The sequence below is a fragment of the Archocentrus centrarchus genome, chromosome 13, assembly GCF_007364275.1.
Source record: "Archocentrus centrarchus isolate MPI-CPG fArcCen1 chromosome 13, fArcCen1, whole genome shotgun sequence".
In the NCBI taxonomy this organism is placed as follows: domain Eukaryota; kingdom Metazoa; phylum Chordata; class Actinopteri; order Cichliformes; family Cichlidae; genus Archocentrus; species Archocentrus centrarchus.
The window spans coordinates 8,584,692-8,609,812 of NC_044358.1; the positions used below are offsets into that span (position 1 = coordinate 8,584,692).

The 25,121-nt window shown below is 40.2% G+C and overlaps 1 protein-coding gene and 1 non-coding gene across 2 annotated transcripts; one reads left to right on the forward strand and one right to left on the reverse strand.

The window, feature by feature from the left end:
- Positions 1-1,752: 1,752 nt before the first annotated feature.
- LOC115789974 (heterogeneous nuclear ribonucleoprotein L) lies at positions 1,753-17,236 on the forward strand. The gene is given in 12 exon segments (XM_030743585.1): positions 1,753-1,990; positions 3,309-3,335; positions 3,338-3,396; positions 3,796-3,892; positions 5,427-5,499; positions 12,575-12,646; positions 13,054-13,301; positions 14,267-14,388; positions 15,304-15,505; positions 15,606-15,663; positions 15,928-16,038; positions 16,631-17,236. Coding segments are annotated over 12 exon segments (1,353 nt in total). The 5' UTR covers positions 1,753-1,765; the 3' UTR covers positions 16,690-17,236.
- Positions 17,237-20,874: 3,638 nt separating this feature from the next.
- LOC115791374 (U2 spliceosomal RNA) lies at positions 20,875-21,065 on the reverse strand. The gene has a single exon (XR_004020916.1). It is a non-coding gene; the product is annotated as a U2 spliceosomal RNA (small nuclear RNA).
- Between the last annotated feature and the right edge of the window lie 4,056 nt (positions 21,066-25,121).

Sequence of the window (25,121 nt, forward strand, 5' to 3'; positions counted from 1 at the left end):
GCTAACCGTTACTACAGCGAAGACGGCAGGGCAACGAAAAGACAGAAAACCGACGGAATGGCTACGGTAAGTTGGTTTTAGGACGAATGGAAATTAATTTTAGCGTGCAGCGCGAATACACAGAGCTCGTTAAGTGTTGTTTCTCGGTGTACTTTGATTCATTCAGATGTGTGCGGGAAAAATGTCACGACGAGCCGCAGGTTATTAAATCCGTACCCGGGCAGAGAGTTGTTCTGCGTAACTCGTCCTTTTGTACGCTTTTTTCCGTTTAAAACCTGGTGAATTTTAGATTAAGGTTGCTCCGGACGTGTTTCGAAGCGTAAATTTCAGTGGGGCTGTCGGAGGGCGGTTTCCCCGCCTCGGCCTTGCCGTAGCTCGGCTTTGTTCTAGTACCGGTAACGTTAGCAGCGTGCTAGCTAATAGCCGCACATGAAATAACCTTTTTTTTTTTTTTTTTTTTTTTTTAAAGACGGTCATATTTATGTATTACGGTAGGTTGACCCAGCCAGTTATTTTATACATGTAAACAACAACAAAAAAAAATGTCTGTATTTTATATATGAATTTGAAACCACGTTATTAGAATTGTGGGCCTGATTAGCACCCCTTCCCCCAACTGCTCCGGGCAACTCAACCAGGAGGCAGTTAATGTTTCTCAGTCCCAGACGGATGCGGAGCTGCAACAAACTGTCATGAGTGTCACTTTGCAAGTATGGTGAATTCAGTTTTATTAGATCATATGGAGGAGAGAGTGGTATAAAAACGTCTTTTATTCTTTATGGATGTTTTAGTAAAATTACTTAAGTGTTTCTTTCCACAGATGAAACGTACTAAGCATGGCCAAAAATGTCTGACTTCCTAAGACAGATGGCCAGATGTCAGCAGGTTACACAGCTGGACATGTTTGGAGGTTTTTCTCCACTGAATATATATCATTTTGGTTCCTACTAAAGGAAAATTCTGTATGTATAAAGATGCCAAATAAAACTTGAGCACTTTGAATAATCTCCAGATCCTTTTTTCTGCTAAAGTTTCATGACTCTGCCTGTCATTCTGTTGTCCAGTTACTTTGAGCCACTGGAAATGGGAGCGTATGTATAAAAATGTCTGTAATTCTTAAAAGGTTAATGCAAAACTTGTGATAAAGTCCTTGAATTAAAGCCACAAGTCTCCACTCAATTACATCTTGATGATTTGAGGTAAAGTCCACTGTGGTGATTATACAACGACAGGTCCACAGATGTTTGGACAGTAACACAGATGGTAAAAATGATCTCTTTTGACATTGACAATTTGTATTTAATAGGGATATGAAGATCCACACAAAACCCTTCATCTGTGGTGGTACATGTCCGGGGGCTGGTGGACGGCGTTACAGAAGCTGACCTTGTTGAAGCCTTGCAAGAATTTGGAGCAATCAGGTAAAAACCTAGAGCTTGGAATACATTCTTTGGAGTGCGTTTTACTGATTACCTTTAGTCCACACCTGGTTCTGGGCTCCAACTACATAGAGAAATGCTCGAACAATTTCAACGAGCAGATGAGCCCTGAAGTGTTAATGACTTCCTTCAATCAGTTCCTCAACTTTGACTGATTTTTATGTTATGTTCTTTTATCAGCTATTTTTAATTAATTTGTTAATGGCTTGAGTTTCTCTGTAATGTTCTTTGTAAATGTGTTTTAAAGGTGCTATATAAATAAACTTTATCATTAACTCCCAGCTAATATGTTCTGCATTTTTTTTGGTCTTAGCTATGTGGTGGTGATGCCCAATAAGCGCCAGGCACTGGTGGAGTACGAGGATATGAACGGATCATCCACAGCTGTAACCTATGCTGCAGACAACCAGGTATACATCGCTGGCCACCCAGCCTTCATCAACTACTCCACCAGCCAGAAGATCTCCAGGCCTGGAGACTCTGATGACTCAAGAACTGTTAACAATGTTCTTCTGTTCACCATCATGAACCCTATCTACCCCATTACCACGGTGAGTACAAAGATTGGTGTCATTGCTACGACTGGGGCTGCTTTGAGTAGTAGCTAACAGGTGTCTTTAAATGGTCTTTACTGTTGAGTACAAACAAAGCTGGTAGTAGTTGTGCACTGTAAGGTCTTATAGGTGGCTGCTACTGTGGTAGAGTGATTGAGTGTCAGTCGTGTGTTGGTGGATGCTGAAGGAAAATTTTTTTATATATATATATATCATATTATATATAAGATATATATAGATAATAGATATATATAGATATATATAGATATAGTATATAGATATATATATATATATATATATAGTAGATATATATACATACATACATACACATCACATACACATACACATACACACACACACACAGTGGTGGGCAAAGTACTGACATTCTGGTACTTAAGTAGAAGTACAAGTACTTGTGTTTAAAAACTACTCTGGTAAAAGTTGAAGTACTGGTTCAACTTCTGTACTCAAGTAAAAAAGTACAGGCTCTGAAATCTACTCAAAGTAATAAAGTAAAAGTAGCTCCTTGGAGGATGTTTCTACCTCTTTCTTACATCTTTCTCCATCTGAGTGAAGTTATCGCTCATTCTTTGCTCTCCCTTAAATACAGCAGCTGTTCTTTTAGCTAGCAGACACACTGTGTGACAAACTGCACACACTTTTTTTTGTCCTTTACATTTTCTGTCATTTATTTTCCTCACCGTTCCGGTGTGCAGCTCTGTGTAAAGCGCAACTTCCTCTGGCTCTTTTCGGTCTCCGAGCGAGCGTTGCAGGAGCCTCTTCCCTCTACCACGTGGGGTGTCTGTTCCCTCCCTCCCATCCTGTTCTTGCGGACTTCCAAGAAAAAAAACCTGTTCACAATCAGGAGCCGCCTCCCGCACTGACTGGAAATGCAAACGTTTCTCAGACACATTAAACCTCAAGTAACGAGCTTGTTTTGAAAATGTAAGAAGTAGAAAGGACAGATACTTGTTGTAAAAATGTAGGGAGTAAAAGTAAAAAGTTGTCAGAAAAATAAATACTCATGTAAAGTACAGATACCTGAAAAATCTACTTAAGTACAGTAATGAAGTATTTGTACTTCGTTACTGTCCACCACTGATAATACACACACACACACACACACAAAGAGATTTAACTTTATAAAAGTTTAAAAATGTATATTTCACATTAGAAATACAAAGTGTTGATTATCAACGTGCCCGAGGCAGCAGAAAAAAAACCCCAGATCAAATTAAATGACAAGTCTTAGTCTCTGTGCTACCAGTGGTCCCTTAGTTGATTTAACTTGTTTTGTGTTTTTTCATTTTCTCAGGATGTACTCTACACTATCTGCAACAACTGTGCGGCCGGTCCAGAAGAATTGTTATCTTCAGGAAAAATGGTGTTCAAGCAATGGTGAATATCCTTTCACATGTTCATTGGTTGCCATTTTATTTGTAAGACGTGAGAAACCATGGAAAGCTGGTATCTTTATTTTAAAGAGGAAACACACTGGGGATTAGGAAAGTGTTGGCAGTTTGCCCACGTCTCATGCTCTCAGTTCTAAATGATTTTTTTTTTAAAAACACAGTCACAGTTAAAGATTTGCAGGTTGCTTCCTGTAGTCTGACGTATGAATTAAAAAAAAAAAAAGACTACTTATAAGTGCTGTAGTCTACTGGGGGGAAAAATAATTAACAGATCCTCATAACTTGACTCAAGTTTAACTTGTCACAACACGGGCCCTGTCTCATTCTTAGTGGCATTTACAAATCACCTCTGACAATGGGTACGCATCGTGTCCTTAACCATGCCGTCACATTTGACTCTGTTCAGAGTGCACAGAGGGCCAAGGCATCGCTCAATGGAGCAGATATCTACTCTGGCTGCTGTACCCTGAAGATCGAGTATGCAAAGGTAACATAATTAAAATCCTTCATTTGAAACATTCACTGTCTGAGTTGGTTTAGTTTAAAAGTCCTGTACTGCAGTGTGACTTGTTTTATGCTAAGTGTTGCATTTTACCCCAGGCAGGTGGGCATTTTTCAACTTTGAACTCGAGAACCACATGACCTAAAATGTTCAAATTCACAGCACAGATGCATCTACTAAAAATCTTGGATGAGTCTCTGTGACCTTTACCTGATCAGAGGTTCAAGTTTCCTGAAAAACTTGAACGTGATAACTTTATAATGGTGTCACCAAGGATTTTCAAATTGATTGCCATCGATGCATCTGTTAAACATCTCAGGTGACTTGGTTCTTACCATAATAATGCTAATCACAGAAAGCGAGTATTCTCAGTGGTTCATATTTATCAGTGTTTTAGCATTTCTTATCCCTGGTTCTTACTGTTCTTAGCCATTTGCTTTTGAACTAATATGGTGAATTAAGTCACTGAGTTTCAGATGCGCCCCATTAAGATCTACTGAGACCTGGTAATGATGTGTTCTAGACCTTGTTCTTCCAGGAGAGTCGTGCCACCTAAAGATTCTGCTGTTAGGAGACTGAGGGGCAGCACTGGTAGCTGGCAGTGTTTATTTTTAATTCAGCAGGCTAACTTGGAGATTTAACTAGAAAGTCAAAATTGAGCTCAATCTAATGGACGAGCTTAAGTATTGTCTGTACAAGTTAATTGCTTGTATATTTCAAACCCTTTTGAAACCAGTGATCATTCTTCACCAATCAAATTGTATTTAAAATGTTGAAATGTGTGGCACTTTTCTCAGTGTAGGCACATGGAGTCGGATTATGTTTGCTTAGCATGGCCAATCACGCTTTCAAATTATGCCGGTCGGCAGGCGCATTTTCCACCTACTCCACACTCTGCACTGTCTACTTTTTAATTTTCCTAAAAAATTTTACGCTGTCCGCCTTCTCCGTATCCAGCACATGTGGACGCACTATTTACGTTCTTTCAATCTGAGCCATTTGATTGGTTCATGACTGCCATGTGACTATTCATATCGTCTGCTGCCGTCTGGCTTCGGTCTCGGTCATAAGGCGCCTGCTACTTTGGCATGCCCCCCCTGCTACTCCAAACATTTGAAAGCCCTGCCAATGTTAGCTGCACAGTGGTGTGCGACTTCCACTTCAGAGAGCAATCTTTTTATTCATCTGACAGGTTGAAAGTCTTTTTTTTTTTTTTTTTTTTAAATCATCTTTTTTTTCTTCTTCTTCACTTGAATACAACACTCAATATGTGCCAACTGTTATTGGATATCCACTGATAATACAAATTATTATTTTAAAGTTGTGCATTTTGATATGAATCTGGTTTTAGCAAAATGCACTGGAGATGTGCAAAATGCAGCAGGATGCTGCATTTAACTTGTCCTTCACATTCCCGTTTTAAAACATAACTAAGAACAAAGTCGGTTAATGAATACTTTCTGACATGCTGAAAGTCAGTTTGTTTGTTCATATTCACATTTATTTACTTATTTTTCAGCCCACTCGTTTGAATGTGTTCAAGAATGACCAGGACACCTGGGACTACACAAACCCCAATCTAGGAGGCCCAGGTAAAACCTCAAGCACCGTAAACGCATCTCTGGTCATTTGCTTAGTGGTACATGCACTGTAGCTGAGAAGTCTGATACTGTTCAGCACCCTTACTGCCACTGTGGGGACTAGCAGCAAGCATACTACTGGGCAGATGGAGACAGCACTCTTCACTGATAATGCTACTACATGGATAAATAGGTTTGGTTTGTTTTTTTGTTTTTTGTTTTTTAAGGTGCGTTTTTGAGACAAACCAGTGTGGCATTATGACTGAAGAGTTACTTTGGGTCTTTACATTTCTCAGGGTTGACAGGTTTGATTAATAAAAAGTAATCCAACTGCAAATTCTTATCCTCTGCAAACCAGCATAACTCTGAGTGATGAGACTGGCAGGAACATGTTTACAGACAGATTAACTGGCATAGTATCTTGAGGCAAGTATTTCCTGTGGCATGTTCTGGTTTACTCAGTTTGAGGTCCCTACCTTTAGTGTTTCAAGTTACGTGGCTCTCAGATGAGACTCTAATGTGAGTAAACTACAGTTTGATTATAGAGCCTGTTTCTGCACTTGGGCTGCCATCACTGCACCTAGTTTGTGCTCTCCAGCAGCTTATTGAGCCAGTTCACCTCAGCTGAATTCAGTGATCAGTAGGGCTGCAACTATCGATTATTTTAGTAATCGAGTATTCTATCGATTATTCCAAATGATTGCTAGTGCTAATGGCGGTGCCCACTAGCAAACTGTGGTGATAGCAGTCCATTCTGGTAGCTACAGCTGAAATAAAGAGGAAAAAATAGCTGAATAATTCTAAGCACAGTGAGCACAACACGCACAAATTCGTCAGAGAGCAGTGGAGGTGTGAAAAAACGTGTCAGCAATGATCCACCTCAGTGTTAAAAGGAATCTGTCGCAGCGACTGAGAATGTTTTAGAATAAGAGGGGGTTTTTTTGGGGGGGGGGGGGGGGGTTGTTTTTATCCTAAGCCTGATCCTCACTCCAGTCCAGTAGGTGGCGGTACTGCAGGTCTAATCTGGTTTGCCAACTGCCATTAAACCAGAGGTGAGAAGAAGAAGGAAGAGCACTTTAATGCGGGTGAAACACTCCACTAACACGGAGACACCTGAGCTGCAGAGTTTAAACGCAGCATCAAAGCAAAAAATCTTTTATAATCGAATTATTTGAGTTGCTCGAGGAATCGTAGTCCTAGTGAATGGCTGGTATTACTTCAAGAATGGAGCAGGACAAAACTTTTCCAACTGGTAGCTCATGTTGGACTCGAAGGTGACATTTTTCAGGACACAGACTCACTACCCTTAACAATATGTCAATTGTCCTGTAAGATACATTTACGTTTTCACAAAAGACTGATTTACTGAAACCACTTAGTACAAGATATCCTCAGTGAGAGTCCCTGATCAAATAAATTGTTTTTGTTTTGTTTTTTAAGTAAGGAGTATTGCTGTGCAACAAACATACAGGGTTCAAAACAGCTACCAGCCTAAAGGCCACAGGATATTAAAATATGTTGGGCAATTTGACTGGGCAGCAGGCCAGTGACAGTGTTCACTGGTAAAACAAACCTGCCTAACAAGTAGGGTTTTTTTGTTTTTTCTAGTAGTAGTACATTAAAGGAAGTGTATGAAGTAACTCAAAGAGGCTGCTTGCTAATTGCAGTGATAGAAGAGTTCCAATAGTGAACCGGTGAAATCCTCGGCCTGGCGCAAGTCGACCTCAGCAGGGTGTGGCGCTGGCCGATCAACTGCTGGCTAGAACCCTGGTGTATCTGGGAGTAACAAAGTCTGATTCAGCCCAAGCAGCATTCAGTTAAGATGATGTTGGAATTACAGGTGGAGGTGATGGCACAGTATTTGCTCTGCTTGTATTTTAAAGCTTAATTTAGTAATGATTTTGGAGATTTAGATTAATGTTGAAATATAAATCTTTTAATTATATCTTATAAGATATATCTTTTATCTTTTTATGAAATTGAAATTACGAAATTAAAATTACTTTCTTCAGAGGCCAGTAAAACTCAGATCTCGGAGGGACTGGTGATATATTGTGAACTGTTTTCTTTCCTAAAACACTTGTAGTAGCACTTCTTGGTTGCAGCTTCGAGACACACACGTCCGTCTGGTTACGTTGTTGAGTGATAGCTATTATTTCTAAATGTCCACTCGACATATTTTTGGCATAGAGACAAAAACCTATTACATTCACCTTCTTTCTGCTGGCGTTTGCTGTTCCTGCCTTTCTCATAACACACTTTGCACAGGATTTTGCATGTCTATTAGCACGATTACTTTTTCAATGTGTGTAAAAACTTTGACTTTAAAGGTATTTTGTTGTAAATTTGTTTAACTGTTTCAAGGCTAAACCTGTCAAGAGAATGTGAAGAAACAAACACTTTGACTTAAGCTGAAGATGCATCAATTGAAGTTCACCTATAGCTTGGCTTTTCTCTTATGTAATGCCACTTTACACCACGAGATGGTGCAGTGAGTTAACCATTGTTTAACCAGCTATGGAGAACCATTATTTACAGCTGTAAGCTGGAAAAGGCTTAAAAGAATGGAAGCAGGGCTAAAGGGAAATATCCAGATTTAAGCATCTAAAATAATTTTGATGTTGCCCTTTGTGTTTAAAATATTTAGTTAAAATTTGCAGAGGGTAAAAAAAAATGTCTTTGCCACCAAGACTGATGCTGGTCTTTTTTTTTTTTTTTTTTTTTTTTTTTTTTTGGTCAACCAAAATCTAGAATTTTAGGTTGGTATTTAAAAGTCTGGGTTTTAGTAGTTGGGGTGAAATTGTATTTTTGTTTTTTTGTTTTGTATTTTTTTTTTTTTTCCCGGGGCGGGGGATTAGTGAACAGAAGTGTAGGACCAGCATCAGTTGACCGGCTATCTGTGATGGGTGACGTTCAGCCAAAAAAAAAAAAAAACCATGCACAGAAGCTTTGTGCAGATACATGCTGACATCAACACTCAGCGACCACCATCTCAATCATCCACTTCTTCAGTGAAGACACAACCACTATCACACAGAGGGCCAAATGTCCCCTGAGATACGGGGAGGGGGGACTACAAGACACCATCCATCCAACACGCCGATGTAGGACTGATACACCACTCAGTCGCCATCCCTGCATTCTTGCACAAGAGCCATGAAGACATTTGTAGAGTGTGGGGAGTTTTGGGTACTGAGCTACACTTGGTCCCTCCCCTCCATTTTCCCCCTTCTTCATCACTTTGAGACACAAGCAACAACAATGCTTCCATTGTCTACACCAAACGAAGACTGACACCAGAGGGGACACAGCACCACCCAAACAGAAGGTAGTGACAGACATCTCTTACTACAGCAGGTGATGCATACTGATAATAACCAATCAGTCAAGCTCACATTTTTAAAAGCCTCGGGCTAAACTGCTCGGCACGCTTTCTGACATGAAAACAAATCATTCAAGCAATACACTGACGCCGTACCGACTGATCCACCTCACACCCCTTGAATCAAGACATAACCACTCACACTGGAGTCAACACAAGACAACTGATGAAGACAAGACACTGCTAACAACACCAAGCACACTCAGAGCCCAGTCAGTCAAACCATCCACTTTGTGTGTCCCTTCCTCACATGGAGTTCAGCTTTTCTTTCCTGCTCTTTCTCCTCTTTTCTCCCTCTAATTTTCTTACTACATGCATCCCTGTTTAGCCTTTTTTTTTTTTTTTTTTTTCCTTTCTTCTTCTTCTTCTTCTAAATATATTTAAGTCTCTAGAACCTGTGTAACACCTTCCATGTGATGCAGGTTTGGCTATTTGCGGCCAAGAGGAGCCACCTTCCCCCCCCACTGAAATGTGCTCTATGGCAGCATCAAGGCCAACCTTTCCAAAATGGAACAAAAAGGACGGAAACATCAACCAACCCCAACAACAAATGGGCGTTTCAACTTGCTAAACCAGGAAATCGATCCTGAGGTGGAGAGTTGTTTCCCCCACCCCAAAAGAGGAAATGGAAAAGAGGGTGGGATGAAATGATTTGAGTGGAGAGTGGTGGAACTGCTGCAGCAAATGTCTTCCTGCCACTGTTTGTAAAAATGCAGTAAGTAAATCGAGACCTGTTCTCAAGGAACATAACCGCACAGTACGAACATCGCCACACAAGACAGACATGATTGTTTTGGTTTTTTTTGTTTGTTTTTTCCTCCTCCTCCCCCTCTCACACAGGCTTAATCTTTATCTTTCTGGAAGAGGCTGATGATTGTGGTTCTATTTTCTAATGTCAAACCTGCTCTTTGTATGTGTGTTTGTCATGTTGTTCCCTCTGTTGGCAGTTTACAGCCATCAGTAATTTCATCCATGTTCTCTGGAGCTGTCGTAGTTTCTTTGGAAAAACAAAATGCGCTATTAATCTGGAGTTTGGGTGTGAACTTAACCCTTTAACACCTAAGCCTCAAAATCTCTGCCTGGACATTTTTGCTTATTTAAACTTTAAAAGGGCCTGAAAATGACATAAGTGCTTTTGCACTTTTTTCCAGAACACTTGGATCTTTCAATATCTGAACATTTTACAATTTACTGCATATTAAGAGTTTTAAATGAAGAAAAGACTAAACTGAATGTTTTTTGGGTTTTTTTTTAGAAACTTCCTGAGAGGGGAAAAAAGCAGTGCAATTGTACATGGAACAGATTTTGCATATTCAATTTTAAATAACAGTATAAAACATATTTACAGTAAAACTTTGATTCTTTGTCTCTCAATGTGCAAAAACAGAACAAATGCAAACTATATACAGGCATTTTTTTCCCTCTCTCTGGCTGCAGACAGTCCCTTCAGATTTCCCTGATCTTGATGGTACTGCCAGTGACCATTTCTGTCTTGCTGCAAGCACAGGCCCACATCACAGGTCTTGTACATCCAGGCAGTGCTCCTCTGACAGTTTGCAGTGTCATTTGCCCCATGCTTGCTCTTTGTGCTTTGGTCTGGCCATTGAATTTGGGGCCAGGAGGTGTTTATCTTCTGGGGTTCATTTTTCAGGGAAGTGTAGAGTTGAACCTCAGTGGTTGAGGGGCTCTGTCATTGGGCTCAACCTCAGTCCTCAATCTTGGCTCATGTAGTGAGCAGCTTCTCTGATAGTACCACCAGAGCCACTAGCATCCCCATGACCTCTCTCTATGGCCCTGAGTGTCACCTCTGCCTCTCCCAGGTCTTACACTTAAGGATGGCTGCTCCTCATCACAAGACTATCTGAAAATAGTGGAGACTTGGTAGCCTACATTATGCTAAAAAAAAAAAAGTCACCAAACGTAAAATATATGCACCATATTATGTGCACATTCTTGCACAAATGACACACACGCATTGTACAAACTTATTGACTTGGAACACTGTTCTAAAAGTCACCACACAATACAAGCTTTGATTTAGACGTGCTATAACCAACACTGGCTCAACATAAGCTCTCTCCATGCCAAAGCTATTTCACTTGTCGTCTTTTCTCCGCACCGCTCCGCTCAAAATGCCATGTGTTTGTGTAGTGGCCAAGAACAAAGGAGCATATTCGCAGGCTTGCTGCAACAGCCTGGGTGAAATTGCCATAATGAACATATGTTCAGCTTTCAGAAACCACTAGGATAAACTGTTGCACAGTTACGGTAATCCAAAGTGCGGCTGTGCAAACGTGTTGGCAACATGTTTGGTGTTAAAGGGTTAATGAGCTTGTCTCAGATGTGCTTGATCATAGACTGTATAAAAGATGGACGTAGCTTCCAGCAGCAGGGGGCAAAAGGACTTGGTTGTATAGAAGTCAATGGGAAATTGGCCCTCAGCTTCCATTCTTGGTGACCTCAGTAAACACCTTCCTGATAAGTTTATGGTCATATCAAATAAGCATGTTTTGTAAACTATGGGTACTATTAGTCCGGGGGGGGGGCGGGGGCATTCCTGGGTGTGCTCACTGACTATTTACTTGTGGATCACAAGTTGTTAGCCAATGAGCAAACGCTGTTCCTCGGTTTCTCGTCTCGTGGTTTTAGAACACATAATCTTGAAACTTCTTAACAAGACTTCATAAACTAGTGGGTGATGTCATGGTGGCTACGTCCATTTAAAAAAAAAAATTTTGGTCTTTATCCATGACCAACCCTGCTAATTACAAAGCGGCACACACCTGGAAAGCTACGAGAGTCTAAATTTGTCACCTGCAGAGATACCAATCCTGCATTCTTTTTTTTTTTTTTTTTTTTTGTTTCGTTTTTTTAAACTTTCCCAGTGAGGACAGACAGCCTTATCATTCATGAGTGGTCTTACTGCACTCTCCTCACACTTACCTGGGGTAACTTCACTTGATTTGCCCAGTTAAGATGTAACCATGATTAACCTGGCTTCCCTTCTGATTGTGTATGATTATTGTGTACCTGTACAGATGGTGATGCAGATGGCAATGGGAGCAATGCAGGTGTGTGTGAGCGTACAAACTTTATTTTTAAATTTAGCCATTTGTCATACTTATCCAGACTGACTTTGTTTGATACCCTTACCCTCTTCACTTCCAAGATCATCAGCATTTACCTCATTCTTGCCATTTACTCCCGTCTCACATAACATGCTAAGGGGTTTACCATTGTGGATGTTTTTGAATTAAAGGGATTTTAGGGTTTTTCCTTTTAGAACCTAATACTGGTCTTGTCATCATTACATGTTCATGCCTCCTTCACCATTGCTCTAAAATGACTCAAGACCAAAAGAGGCACTTGTTTAGATAATTGAGATGTTTGGAGTGTAATTTGGGGAAGGGTTATACATCTTTGCTGTTGAGGCTCTTACAGGCGTGATTCATTGATCTTTAATCAGATACTTAAAAGAGATGCATGCGTTTAGTCCTGTTTGTTTTGTTTTTTTTCCATCCCCTGACAATTACTTATAGATTATTTGTGTACTCTGATGCAGCTTTGGTGTCAAAATGTCAGTTTATCATAATACATATTTTATGCTCAAGCATCTCATTGTCACGTAGAGATTTCAGTTCTGTTTCCATTTATGTTGCTTTTTTTCTTTCTCAATTCTTTCTTTTTGTCTTCCTGTTCTTATAGATGATGTGAATGCCAACCCCAACAAGCGCCAGAGACAGCCTGCTCTGCTGGGCGACCACCCTCCAGAGTACGGTAAGGCTCTCACGCCCCTGGGGAACAAGAGAACCCACTGAAACACAACATACAGAACACTGAGTTCATCTCCTCTGTACATGAATTAACTCTAGTCCCAGACTAAAAGAAATATTCAAATATTCCAGTCTAGGACTAGGCTTAAGCTGTGTCTGGAAAACTGAGGTTTAAACTTTAAAAGGACTGCTTCTGTTCATTTCCTGACACACAGCAACTTAGTAAATTAAAGCTAAAATGATTGTGTAAATTGGGTCCTCCACACGGTGGCAGTGAAGTGGTGCTATCAGAATTGGCACTACAGATCAGATATCTACCAGCAGTGAAAGTGTTTTCTAAAGGTTTACTTCGCCTTGCTCAATTACTGGGGTTATTTTTTATTTTCACTTTCCTGCTCTCTCTTTCTTCAGGAGGTGGTTACCATGGATATGATGAGAGCTATGGATCTCCGCCCTACGAGGGTCGTCGTATGGGTCCACCAATGAGAGGGCGTGGTGGGAGAAGTTATGGGCCAGGCTATGGACCACCTCCCCCTCCTCCTGGCGAGTATGGCGCACATGCTGATTCTCCAGTTGTCATGGTGTACGGGTTGGACCCAGTCAAGATGAATGCTGATCGTGTCTTCAACATCTTCTGTCTCTATGGGAACGTAGAGCGGGTCAGAAACTGTTTTTTTTTTTAGCTGTGAAGCTGATGCTTATGTTGCCACAGTGTAAATCATACACTTTAAAGCCGAAATATCTTAAACCTGCTTTCTTTATACTGGCCCGCATTGGGCACAACTTCCTACAATTAACATGACCATAATTTACACAATAGATGTATTTTTTTTCCCTCATTATGAGCCAAAATGAGTGGCTGAGACCATAAACTCAGGTGTTTACAGAAGTGATAGCCAGCAGTTGTTTTTCCTTTTTTGTTTTTTTAGGACCAGAAGTTTTCAGCAGTCAGCACTCACCCCTGCTGCATTAGGAAGAGTGTGGGTTTAAGGCGCTTAATGAAAAGATTTTGGTGCATGTTTGAGACCGGGGTGTCCTACCTGTGGGTCTTCATATGGGTGCTGTAGTAATTATACCGAACTTAAAATCTCCTACATCAACTTTAAACCTAATCCACCAATTCATAAAAACAAAACACTTTTCAACAGTGGAACCTGAGATTACCAAAGTGAAGCATGAGCAAACATTTAAACATAAAACCATCAACATACGAAACTGTAACACCTCTAGTAACTGCTGCAGCTGCTGTGGCACCTATCCAAATATTAGTATTAGTATTAGTAACATATTAGTAAAACTTTTTTCAGTAGAGATGTGATATCTTACATTTTTTTATTAGGGGTGGAACTCTATTTAAAAAAAAAAAAAAAAATCTTATTAATTAGGAACTTTGTAATTAATTAATCAAAATTAACCGCATTTTAATCGCATTTCAATATTTAACATAAATATTAATTTAAGTTTGGTTGATGAATGAATCAGTATACATAAGCTTAAACTTCAAAATTTTATTTTCCCACCAGTCTACTACACAGACCAACGAAGGGCAGAAGTGCTCCTGTGATAAGCAAAGGTACCACCAAATAGCAGAACACTGATCAGTCCTTTCTTCAACTCTCTGCAGGTGAAGTTCATGAAGAGTAAGCCCGGGGCAGCCATGGTGGAGATGGGAGACTGTTACGCAGTGGATCGTGCAATCACTCACCTCAACAACAACTTCTTGTTTGGACAGAAACTGAATGTGTGGTGAGTTAAACCCGAACAGTTGAGACTATGAGCAACCTGATTCACGACATCCTCGTGCTGAGCTCCACAGACATGTCTGGGTCTGTACGACAAAGCGAATTCTGTGTACACATGATGTACAATTTCGGACTATAAGGAGCACTTAAAATCCTTAAATTTTCTCAAAAATCAGCAGTGCCCCTTATGTATGAAAATAGACCTGTTCATTGATAGTGTGCCTTATAATGCGGTGCGCCTTATGGTCCGCAAAATACGGTAGATAATGGATTAAAATGCACCAAAAGCACAAAAGCAGTGCGGAATGACTGGCTCCACCTGCCTGTGCTGGGACACCACAGTCTACCAAAGCAGCCTCATTCAATTATTCATGTGGAGTTACCAAAAAAATAAATAAAATCAGTTATGGAGAAAACTGTCCAAAGACATAAAGCAGGCTGTACAAGTACCTGTAAAGTGGAACTTTTAACATGGGATTGACTCCCTTTTGTATCTAGACATTAGAAGACCTGCAGTTGTTGCCACTTCTGCTTTGGTGTCCTGTTTAAGGGGTATATTCCTGTTTGCAGCCAACAGAGAAAAAATATCTATATTTAAAGTTACTCCTAAAACTACACATTCTCCTATAGTCTGTCCATTTTAATCCATGGGATCTTCCAGGACTGGTAATCAGTTTCCAGAAAATTACCTGAGAACTGATTGGTCAGTAGGCAGTGGGTACTGCATGTGTTGATCTCTTATAAATTCTGAGCTGCTCCAAAGTGGGTTGTATTTGTGAACCATCTCCATAACACTGAAAATGCAGGATTAAACCTGAAGCAACACCAAACTTCAAGTCCTCCTCTGTAGGTCTCACAGCTCTCCGATGTCTCACCTAACTTTAAAATGGTGACTTTTAAAATCTTTTCTTTGCTGCAGCGTGTCCAAGCAGCAGGCTATTGTCCCCGGTCAGTGCTATGAGCTAGAAGATGGCACGAGCAGCTTTAAGGAATTCCACGGCTCCAGGAACAACCGGTTCACCTCCCCAGAACAAGCAGCTAAACACCGCATCCAGCACCCAAGCAATGTGTTGCACTTCTTCAATGCCCAGCCAGAAGCCTCACCGGAGATCTTCTCTCAGGTCTCTCTTGATTTAATCAGTCAATTTAATTTAATTCAATTTACTCATTTCAATCAAAAGTGTTGTGCGTGCAGTCTCTAATGAGTGTTCATCTCCACAGATTTGTGACGAGATTGGTGTCAAGCCCCCTGTTAATGTCAAAATGTTCACAGGAAAAAGTAAGCTGCTTTTAAATCTGCTTCCTCACGACATGTATTTGATTTATGCCAGTGAGCATGAAGAAAATGGTGCTACATGGCTTGGATTGGCTTGGATGTTTAAACGGAAATAAAATCAACTTCTTTTTTTTAACATTAAACTACAGTATTATCAGCTTGTGATTTAAAACTTGGAAAACTGAACATTTAAAACAATAACTAAACCCAAACTAATATCTCATCATATTTCTGCATCTCTTGACTGTTGTTTCTTGTGACCACCAGGTGGCGCTGCTCCCAGTGACCGTAGTGCTTCAGGTCTGTTAGAGTGGGAGTCCATTAATGATGCTATGGAAGCTCTGGCCATGATAAACCACTACCAAATGAAAAATCCAGGTAAGTGCTAGATGAAGCATCTCTGGGTCGCGCTCAGACCAAAATTTTGAACTGCATGGACTTTCCACACAGCAAGCAGCTGTGTATACACAAACCTGTCAGCAAACAGCGAAGGTTAGGTTCAGAGTTTGTTACTCTGGTAACTCAGAGTTTAAAGTGGACATAAAGCACTACATGTATAAAGGCTCATTTACACCGTTTTTAGAGCATGTGTAACGCCATTTTGTGCCCGTACAGAACTTAATGTCACTGTGTTGGTTGGTTGCCGTTAACAGCCTTGCATTAGTTTGTTAGCTAACTAGTGACAGAACCAATAACTCACTGGAAAACAAGGAAGCTAAAGTTAAAAAGCACTACTACATGTGTAAATTAGCCTTTACACATGTCCACTTTTAGCTCACCCTCTTTATGCCGCAGAAACCCAGAGTTTCCTCAATAAACCAGCTTTCTGGAGCAGGTTCCTGGATTTTAGTTGTAACTAAAGAGATGAGAAGTTTGAATTCTGATTTAAAGTTGACAGTGTTCTTGCAGCATTTTTTTCCTTGTTCTCTGTTTTGGGTGAGCTAATGTGAGTTCTCTCTTCTCTCTGTAGCTGGTCCCTACCCTTACACCCTCAAATTGTGCTTCTCCACTGTTCAGCACGCCAACTGAGCATCCTTTTGTATCCAGGAAGCAGCAGAGTGGTCCTCCATTCCCATGTTCACGTGTGCTTAGACCATGACTGTTTGTGACACACTGAGGACGGGGGGGGGGGCAGATTTAAAAAAAAAAAAAAAACAAAAAAAATTCATGTATTGTAACCTCTCACAATGCAGTTGTGATTCCTTGTATTTGATATGTTAAACTTAACAAATGCTAACAAGCATTTAAGCTTTTGGTATACATCCCCCAGATATGGTGTGTCAACACGTTTTCACCCCAGCGCCTCTCCTCACTCCCCTGTCGTTGGGCACTTTGCTTCGGACATCTGTATATGTGCCCTGAGAGTGAGAACGGGTTGGCATTAGAGTATCAGTTCTTGTGTGTCTTCAGTCTTATGTTGTCTATTTTACTTTTTGTATTATACAGGAACCTGTCATAGAACATTTGAAAGATCCTGTTTTATGCGCAGGTGCTTCAGTGGCTGTGGACAACATGGTTTTGTAAAAGCTCTTTTTTGCCACTTTTATCACTTTTTTTTTTTTTTTTTTTTTTTTTAATTTTAATTTCTGCCTGTTCAATTCTGCGCGTTCATGTCTGGTGCGCAGAGAGAATTTTGTTCTTAGAAAATTAAAAAGAAAAAACTTCAAACTTTATTGTTCCATTATTCTGACTTTACTGTTCACTCTCTTTTAATGTGCGTCATTGTATTTGCATTCATAATGCTGAACTAAACACTACCCTCAGTGTTTAAATAATACAGCCCACAGGGGTGTACTGTACTGTGAAGTAGGATTGGCTTTAAGCTTGCTATACTCTAACCCTCTTACAGGTTTTCAGTGTTAAGTGACTCTTTAACCAGTTTAGATCACCTTTATATGAATGTACCTGGGCTCTGTACTACAAAAACTGTGATATTTTTATCAGGCTGAGTGGTTATCAACTTTAGGTTTATTAATCTAGCTAAGACACTTCACAAACCCGAAATATGAATTCAGTACTGGCAGCAGAGAGACTGATTTACCAAGAACAATTAGACTAAATGCATAATGCAGGCTGAAAGCAACACATCTGGCCCAGACTAATCAGCAGTACGAGTCAACAGGGAAAAAAAACTCACTTTTGTCATCACGACTGGAAACGTTTGGCCTATTTGAGGCCAGGAAAGAAAATGAGCTAAAATGCTGATTTTAGTAGATTGTCTCACAGCCCTAACCTTAAGATACAGGAGGATTAGATGGATAATTATTCCCATAAATTGTTTGTGAAAGACCTTTTCAGTTCTTTGTGCTGCAGCCCCCATGGTGTTTAAGGGTCTGATGATAAAGAATAAATGCACCATATTGCCAAAAGTATTCGCTTTTCTGCCTTCACACACACATGAAGTTGAGTGGCATCCCATTCTTAATCCATAAGGTTTAATATGATGTAAGCCCACCCTTTGCGTCTATAACAGCTTCAACTCTTCTGCTTTCCACAAGGTTCAGGAGTGTTTATGGGAATTTTTGACCGTTCTTCCAGAAGTGCATTTATGGGGTCAGACACTGATGTTGGAGAGAAGGCCTGGCTCAGTCTCTGCTCTAATTCATCCCAAAGTTGTTCTATCAGGTTGAGTTCAGGACTCGGGATGACCCAAAGCTGCTTTCCCACTGTCACTCTATAACAATGTTGTTTGTAGAGTACAAGTTACTCAGTGAGATCATCGCTAACTACCTAGCCTTGGTTGTACCTTTCACAGTATCAAACAACAACTTCCTAGTGAGAATATTGCACCATTTTGGCTTAAGGACAAATTTTCTGAAATTGATTGTCGTCAATTTTGTAATATTGTCTGGTAAGGTGTAGCTGTTTATGTTGTAGTGTCACTTGGGCACCGGGTGCACGTGCTTTAGATTAGTTGTTTACCCTATTTAAGGAAGCTCTTAGGGGTACAGGTTAGAGCCAGGAGGAAGCCACAGTGTTCCAACCATGTGTAGTTGTTGGTTCTGAGGATTATACCATGTTTTTACCCCCCCCCCCCCCCCCCCCCTTTTTTTTTTTAAACTTCTTCCCCCACTGTCTTTTGGAGCTCATTTTTATCTCTTAATTGTGCACTCAGTTTTTGTAGATGTTTTTAGGTTTTAGATGATAAATAAAGAGTTAAAAAATATTGGCAGACCTCAGGTTTTTTTCACCACAACACATTGGAAACGGCTTCATATTCCCTGAAGTGGCCTTTTGGTGGTTGGATCACCACTACATAAGTTGGAAAACTATGTTTTAATGGATGGATATTGAGGCACTGCTGCTTGCTCCATACGTGAACATCAAGGTGAAATCAAAGACCAGCCAAACTTACAGTTAAAGCACTGGAAGCAAAAATAATATCCCATCAAAAGGAAAGAAACTTTACAAATTAAAAGAGGAAAGTCAGCAACTACTGAGTGCAGAAACAGAAGAATTGAACAAGTCATTGAAATGATTAATAGCAGAGGATGAAATGTTGAAACAAAATGAATGGCTTGAAACTCAAATGCACAGTAATAAAGAAATTATAGAGAAAATTGAAAAGTGGCTGTCAAAGACCAGTGTAAAGACAATGGTAATGATGACAATGATGTTGATAACAATGAATGTGGTGATAAAGATGATGCTGTGGTCAGTGATGTGTTCCAGTGATGTGTTGGTATTGATGATATTGGACCAGATGACAGCATTTCCAATGTTGGTGGTGAAACATCTTTGACAGCTGGTCACTGCAGTCATGGGTCTTTGAAATCGTCAACCTCATCAGCATGCCTCAAAGCAGAGACTGAAAGGGCTGCTCTTGTTACGATGGCAGCTGCTCTTAAGGAAAAACATGAACTGTAGGCTCAGGAGGAGCAAAAAAATCCAAAACCTTCTCCTGCCACTTGTGCTGTTAATCACAGGACCTGACTGGAGTCCATGTTTAAACAGACTCGATGTCAGCACACTGAACACACCCCTGAACTTCTTCCTCCTCCTGTAATTAAAGGGAAAGAAGCGAAACACAGACTTTAGCCTACACGCTGTAACAGCCAGTCTAATGAGTTACACTCGCACTCTGAGGACTCTGCTCTGGGTGTACATGTGTACATACTGGACAGGCTGCCAGTATCAAATATGTCATGAGCCCTTCTTCTGAAGCAGCACATACACTAAAAACTCAGTAAAGTTACTGTATTGATTTCTATTGATGTCTTACGTTCCCAAACCGTTTCAATATTCCTCACCGAGGATGATTCCTGTCCAGATGATACCTTAAATGAGAAAGTGGCAGACATATTCCAGACATCCCAGGAAAGCTGGACACACTGCTTCACAGTAATTTATGCTCTTCATTGGCTCACAGATATACGCACAAATGTTTTGAAGAGGACACCGTCGTGTTTGTGGGACTGTCATTTTGCTGCCTTTAGAAAACACTTTTCTCATGTTTTAATTCAGTGAACGGCTCAGCTGAGACTTTTAGGTGGATTAAAGCTGAAAATACAAAAAAGCTGCTGGGACGGAAAACCAGATTTGTACTTAACCCCCAAAATAGCATAGACTTGGTACCTTTCATTTATTTGTAGGGATTTCATTATTATTGATTATTACTTCAGAAAGATATCAGATTTATTTAGTACACAGTAAACACAGAAAGTTACACTTACAAGAATAAGTCAATCTCACCAACACACTTTCACTCAATGCAAATCATCATCATTTGTAAAAACGAAATAAAGACAGGAGATGTTCTTTGAGAGCAGGGATCCTCAAATCCAGGCCTCGAGGGCCGCTGTCCTGCAGGTTTTAGATGCGTCTCTGCTTCAACACACCTGAGTCAAATATAGAAGTCATTAGCAGGACTCTGGAGAACTTGACTGCATACTGAGGAGGTCATTCAGTCATTTGATTCAGGTGTGTTGGATCAGGGACACATCTAAAACCTGCAGGACACCGAACCTCGAGGCCTGGACTTGAGGATCCCTGCTCTAAATGATCCAGTTCTGTCAGCTTAATATTTGTCAGTGTGTGTCTGCTGAGTCAGCTACATGACAGCGTGAAGTTCTGTTTGCCCGACACTTTTTAATGAGGCTGAGTAAACTGAGAAGCTGAGCAGCCTGTTAACGTTTTACACTGGAACTGCCTCATTTTTTAACAACATAGTTAAGATAATGTTTGTTATGGAGATTTGATTTTATACGTGTTTGGAGGGGGTGCACCGTTCCTGGAAATACTGCAATACCAGGTCGATGCGTGGAGTGGACGGAGCAAGCCCCTATTCCATCTCCCTGTTCCAAAAATCAATTTAATATATGGTCCCCGGGTAGGGGACGTATCAGATATTAAACTGATAAGAACAGATACTACACTTGATCTTAGCCAAAAGGCCGAGAAGCGATACCGACAAACTGTCGGAGGAGACCGAGTCACTCCCCGCACAGCCTCTCTCACTCACGGTCCGGATCTAAACTGCTGTTTCTTTCAGGCCGTTGCATAAAGCAGCACTCATGAGAAAAGGAGCTTATGAATATCCGGCGTTATTGTCCCGCCAGGTTTTTAATCCTACGAGCGTTAGTAAATAGACCTTCTCCTGCCTTCCTTAAACACGTGGTATGCTTTAGTCCAATAGGAAGCAGAAAAGCATAAACAACAAATAAACTTAATTCGTAATTACATTCATGCTCAAACTTACACCCGTTACGTTAAATATGAGCTATTTTAACGTAACGAAGCGGTATAAGCTCGTGTGCTCGAGTAAATTAATGTTTTTACAGTTCTAGTTAAGAAAAACGGACCTTCACAGCGTTCTCTGGTGGCGCGGAGGGCTTGCTGCACTCTACACGCTCCAAATTAAACACCCACAGATAAACTCCGCCCCCTCATTTGAATATAAGAACATGAAATAAAAAGAGCTTCAAATGAAAAACGGGGTTAAAAAATAAAAGTCACTGAAATACGTAAAATAGCTTTACAAAATAAAAGTGTCACAAAATAAAACTCCATTATGAAATAAATAAATGAATAAATAAATAAATAGATAAATAAATAAATTTTGAAATAAATTAAAATAAAATAAGAAAAATATTTATTTTAAAAATATTCTATTTCATGGGGATATTTATTTATTTCATGGAATATTTATTAATAATTTATGAATAGCAGTATTTATTTATTTATTTATTCATTTATTTATTTATTTCATTTTGAATGAAACGGGTCTCCATAGGACAGGGGTCTGATTACATATTAAAGCCAAATCCGGTTAAGATTCCTGTTTAAACAGTTTATGAGAGCCACAGAGCTTCCATGTAAGTAACCACAGAGTTAACCGAAACATGTCTTACAGTTAAAGTAGCATTATAACAGTCCGTTGAAGAAACCTGTTTCCACTCTTAAACAGCTGAGTCACATTAGCTGAGCTAATATAACTCCTAAAAGGCGCCATGCACCACGTGAGTACGGTCACCTGTTAATGGGAAGTTCGGCTCTCTTCAGAGAGCCGGCTCTTTAGGCTCAGCTCCCAAAGAAGAGCCGGCTCTTTCAGCTCCCAAACGGCTACTCAGATTCTATTTCTAAAAATATATGTAAAATGAATTACTTTAATTACTAATGACTTTGCACAGTCTACACTTTGCCTATCACATTAAAATTTGTCCGAACTTTACTATATTTTCTGTCAATCATTTTCCTCACCGTTCCCACATGTAGCCTCTATGTAAAGCGCAACTTCCTCTTCTTCTTTCCAGTCTTTGCAAGAACCTCTCCCTCTGTATTTGATCTGTGTGGTGTGTGCACCCACCCTGTTGCTCTGTGCAGACACACAGATTCTGCCACACATTTTAACCAATTATGTGCAGCTTTCACATAAAAAAAAAAAAGCTCATAATCAGGAGCCGGCTTTCATTCAGTTGGAGTCGGCTCTTCTGATTCACTACCAAGCACTGACTCTTAGAGCCGGCTCCTTTGCTAGTGACACATCACTACGGTCAACCACTCCAAACATTGAGGTGATATGAAGAAGTTGCTCTGAGAGTGGGGGGGCATTTATTATGTCTGTTTCACCTTTAGAGCTGTCTCAGGTGTAGGCACATATTAATTCACCAAAAATACCAAAGGTAAAAGTTGCATTAGAAACTCGGGAGGGCTCAGTTTAGGCTAGACAACTAATTTAGCTAACCCGATATTTGCGCTGCCTCACATTTTAGTCGCACACCTGAAATACGTGACAGAAATGTACTCCTCAATGCCCTACGAGGGTCGTCGTATGGGTCCACCAATGAGAGGGCGTGGTGGGAGAAGTTATGGGCCAGGCTATGGACCACCTCCCCCTCCTCCTGGCGAGTATGGCGCACATGCTGATTCTGCAGTTGTCATGGTGTACGGGTTGGACCCAGTCAAGATGAATGCTGATCGTGTCTTCAACATCTTCTGTCTCTATGGGAACGTAGAGCGGGTCAGAAACTGTTTTTTTTTTAGCTGTGAAGCTGATGCTTATGTTGCCACAGTGTAAATCATACACTTTAAAGCCGAAATATCTTAAACCTGCTTTCTTTATACTGGCCCGCATTGGGCACAACTTCCTACAATTAACATGACCATAATTTACACAATAGATGTATTTTTTTTCCCTCATTATGAGCCAAAATGAGTGGCTGAGACCATAAACTCAGGTGTTTACAGAAGTGATAGCCAGCAGTTGTTTTTCCTTTTTTGTTTTTTGTTTTTTTTTAGGACCAGAAGTTTTCAGCAGTCAGCACTCACCCCTGCTGCATTAGGAAGAGTGTGGGTTTAAGGCACTTAATGAAAAGATTTTGGTGCATGTTTGAGACCGGGGTGTCCTACCTGTGGGTCTTCATATGGGTGCTGTAGTAATTATACCGAACTTAAAATCTCCTACATCAACTTTAAACCTAATCCACCAATTCATAAAAACAAAACACTTTTCAACAGTGGAACCTGAGATTACCAAAGTGAAGCATGAGCAAACATTTAAACATAAAACCATCAACATACGAAACTGTAACACCTCTAGTAACTGCTGCAGCTGCTGTGGCACCTATCCAAATATTAGTATTAGTATTAGTAACATATTAGTAAAACTTTTTTCAGTAGAGATGTGATATCTTACATTTTTTTATTAGGGGTGGAACTCGATTTAAAAAAAAAAAAAAAAAAAAATCTTATTAATTAGGAGCTTTGTAATTAATTAATCAAAATTAATCGCATTTTAATCACATTTCAATATTTAACATGATAAATATTAATTTAAGTTTAGTTGATGAATGAATCAATATACATAAGCTTAAACTTCAAAATTTTGTTTTCCCACCAGTCTACTACACAGACCAACGAAGGGCAGAAGTGCTCCTGTGATAAGCAAACTCCTGAAATTAAAGTTAAGCTTCATAACTGGATAGTTTTATTCAACATTAATGTCTCACTTAATATAGTTGGAAATTAATCATTCTCTCAGCTGTATTCCTTGATGTTGAAATGTGTCATGCTTGTTTTAACAGCTTATTTTGAATTAAAGACTTAAAATTAAACCACAAAAAGGAGAAAAAGTTCGTTCTCCGTTTAACAGCTGCTTTTACACAGCTGTGCTTTGCACTCACAGTTGCTAGGCGACATGAGCTACAGGTGAGGACAGGTGATGCTGATATGAAGGCTAGCCGCTCACTTCCGGCCTTTGCGGTCTTCGTGGGCCGGGTCCTTCAAACGATGCGGCTCCTGAATTTTTGACATTGTGCGTCGATTTAATCTGTATGCCTGGAACTTCTGCACTGAGAAACGTTCCACGGTGCAAAGTGCGATTAAAATTTTTAATTCGTTATTTTCCCCGTAATTAATTAATCGGAATTAACGCGTTAAAGTCCCACCCCTAGTTTTTATACAGTGAATATAAATTTTCAGATGTAAATACACTGGAAAGTATATGAAAAGTTGGTTTGCAGGATGAAGTTACCTGCAGGCAAAATATCATACTGAGACTAAAGCAAAGGAATGTCAACACAAAGTGACTCCTTCCAGCTTTTTAGATAAAGACCATTTTTGTGTCATGGCTGCAACCCTGAGTCGGTATTTTCCACCTTAACAAATGCAGCACAGAGCACTTTTCCATCAGCACGCGCACACACACGGACTGAGTTAAACTAACAAATGGATCCTTATCTGTTTAGGTGAAGGTACCACCAAATAGCAGAACACTGATCAGTCCTTTCTTCAACTCTCTGCAGGTGAAGTTCATGAAGAGTAAGCCCGGGGCAGCCATGGTGGAGATGGGAGACTGTTACGCAGTGGATCGTGCAATCACTCACCTCAACAACAACTTCTTGTTTGGACAGAAACTGAATGTGTGGTGAGTTAAACCCGAACAGTTGAGACTATGAGCAACCTGATTCACGACATCCTCGTGCTGAGCTCCACAGACATGTCTGGGTCTGTACGACAAAGCG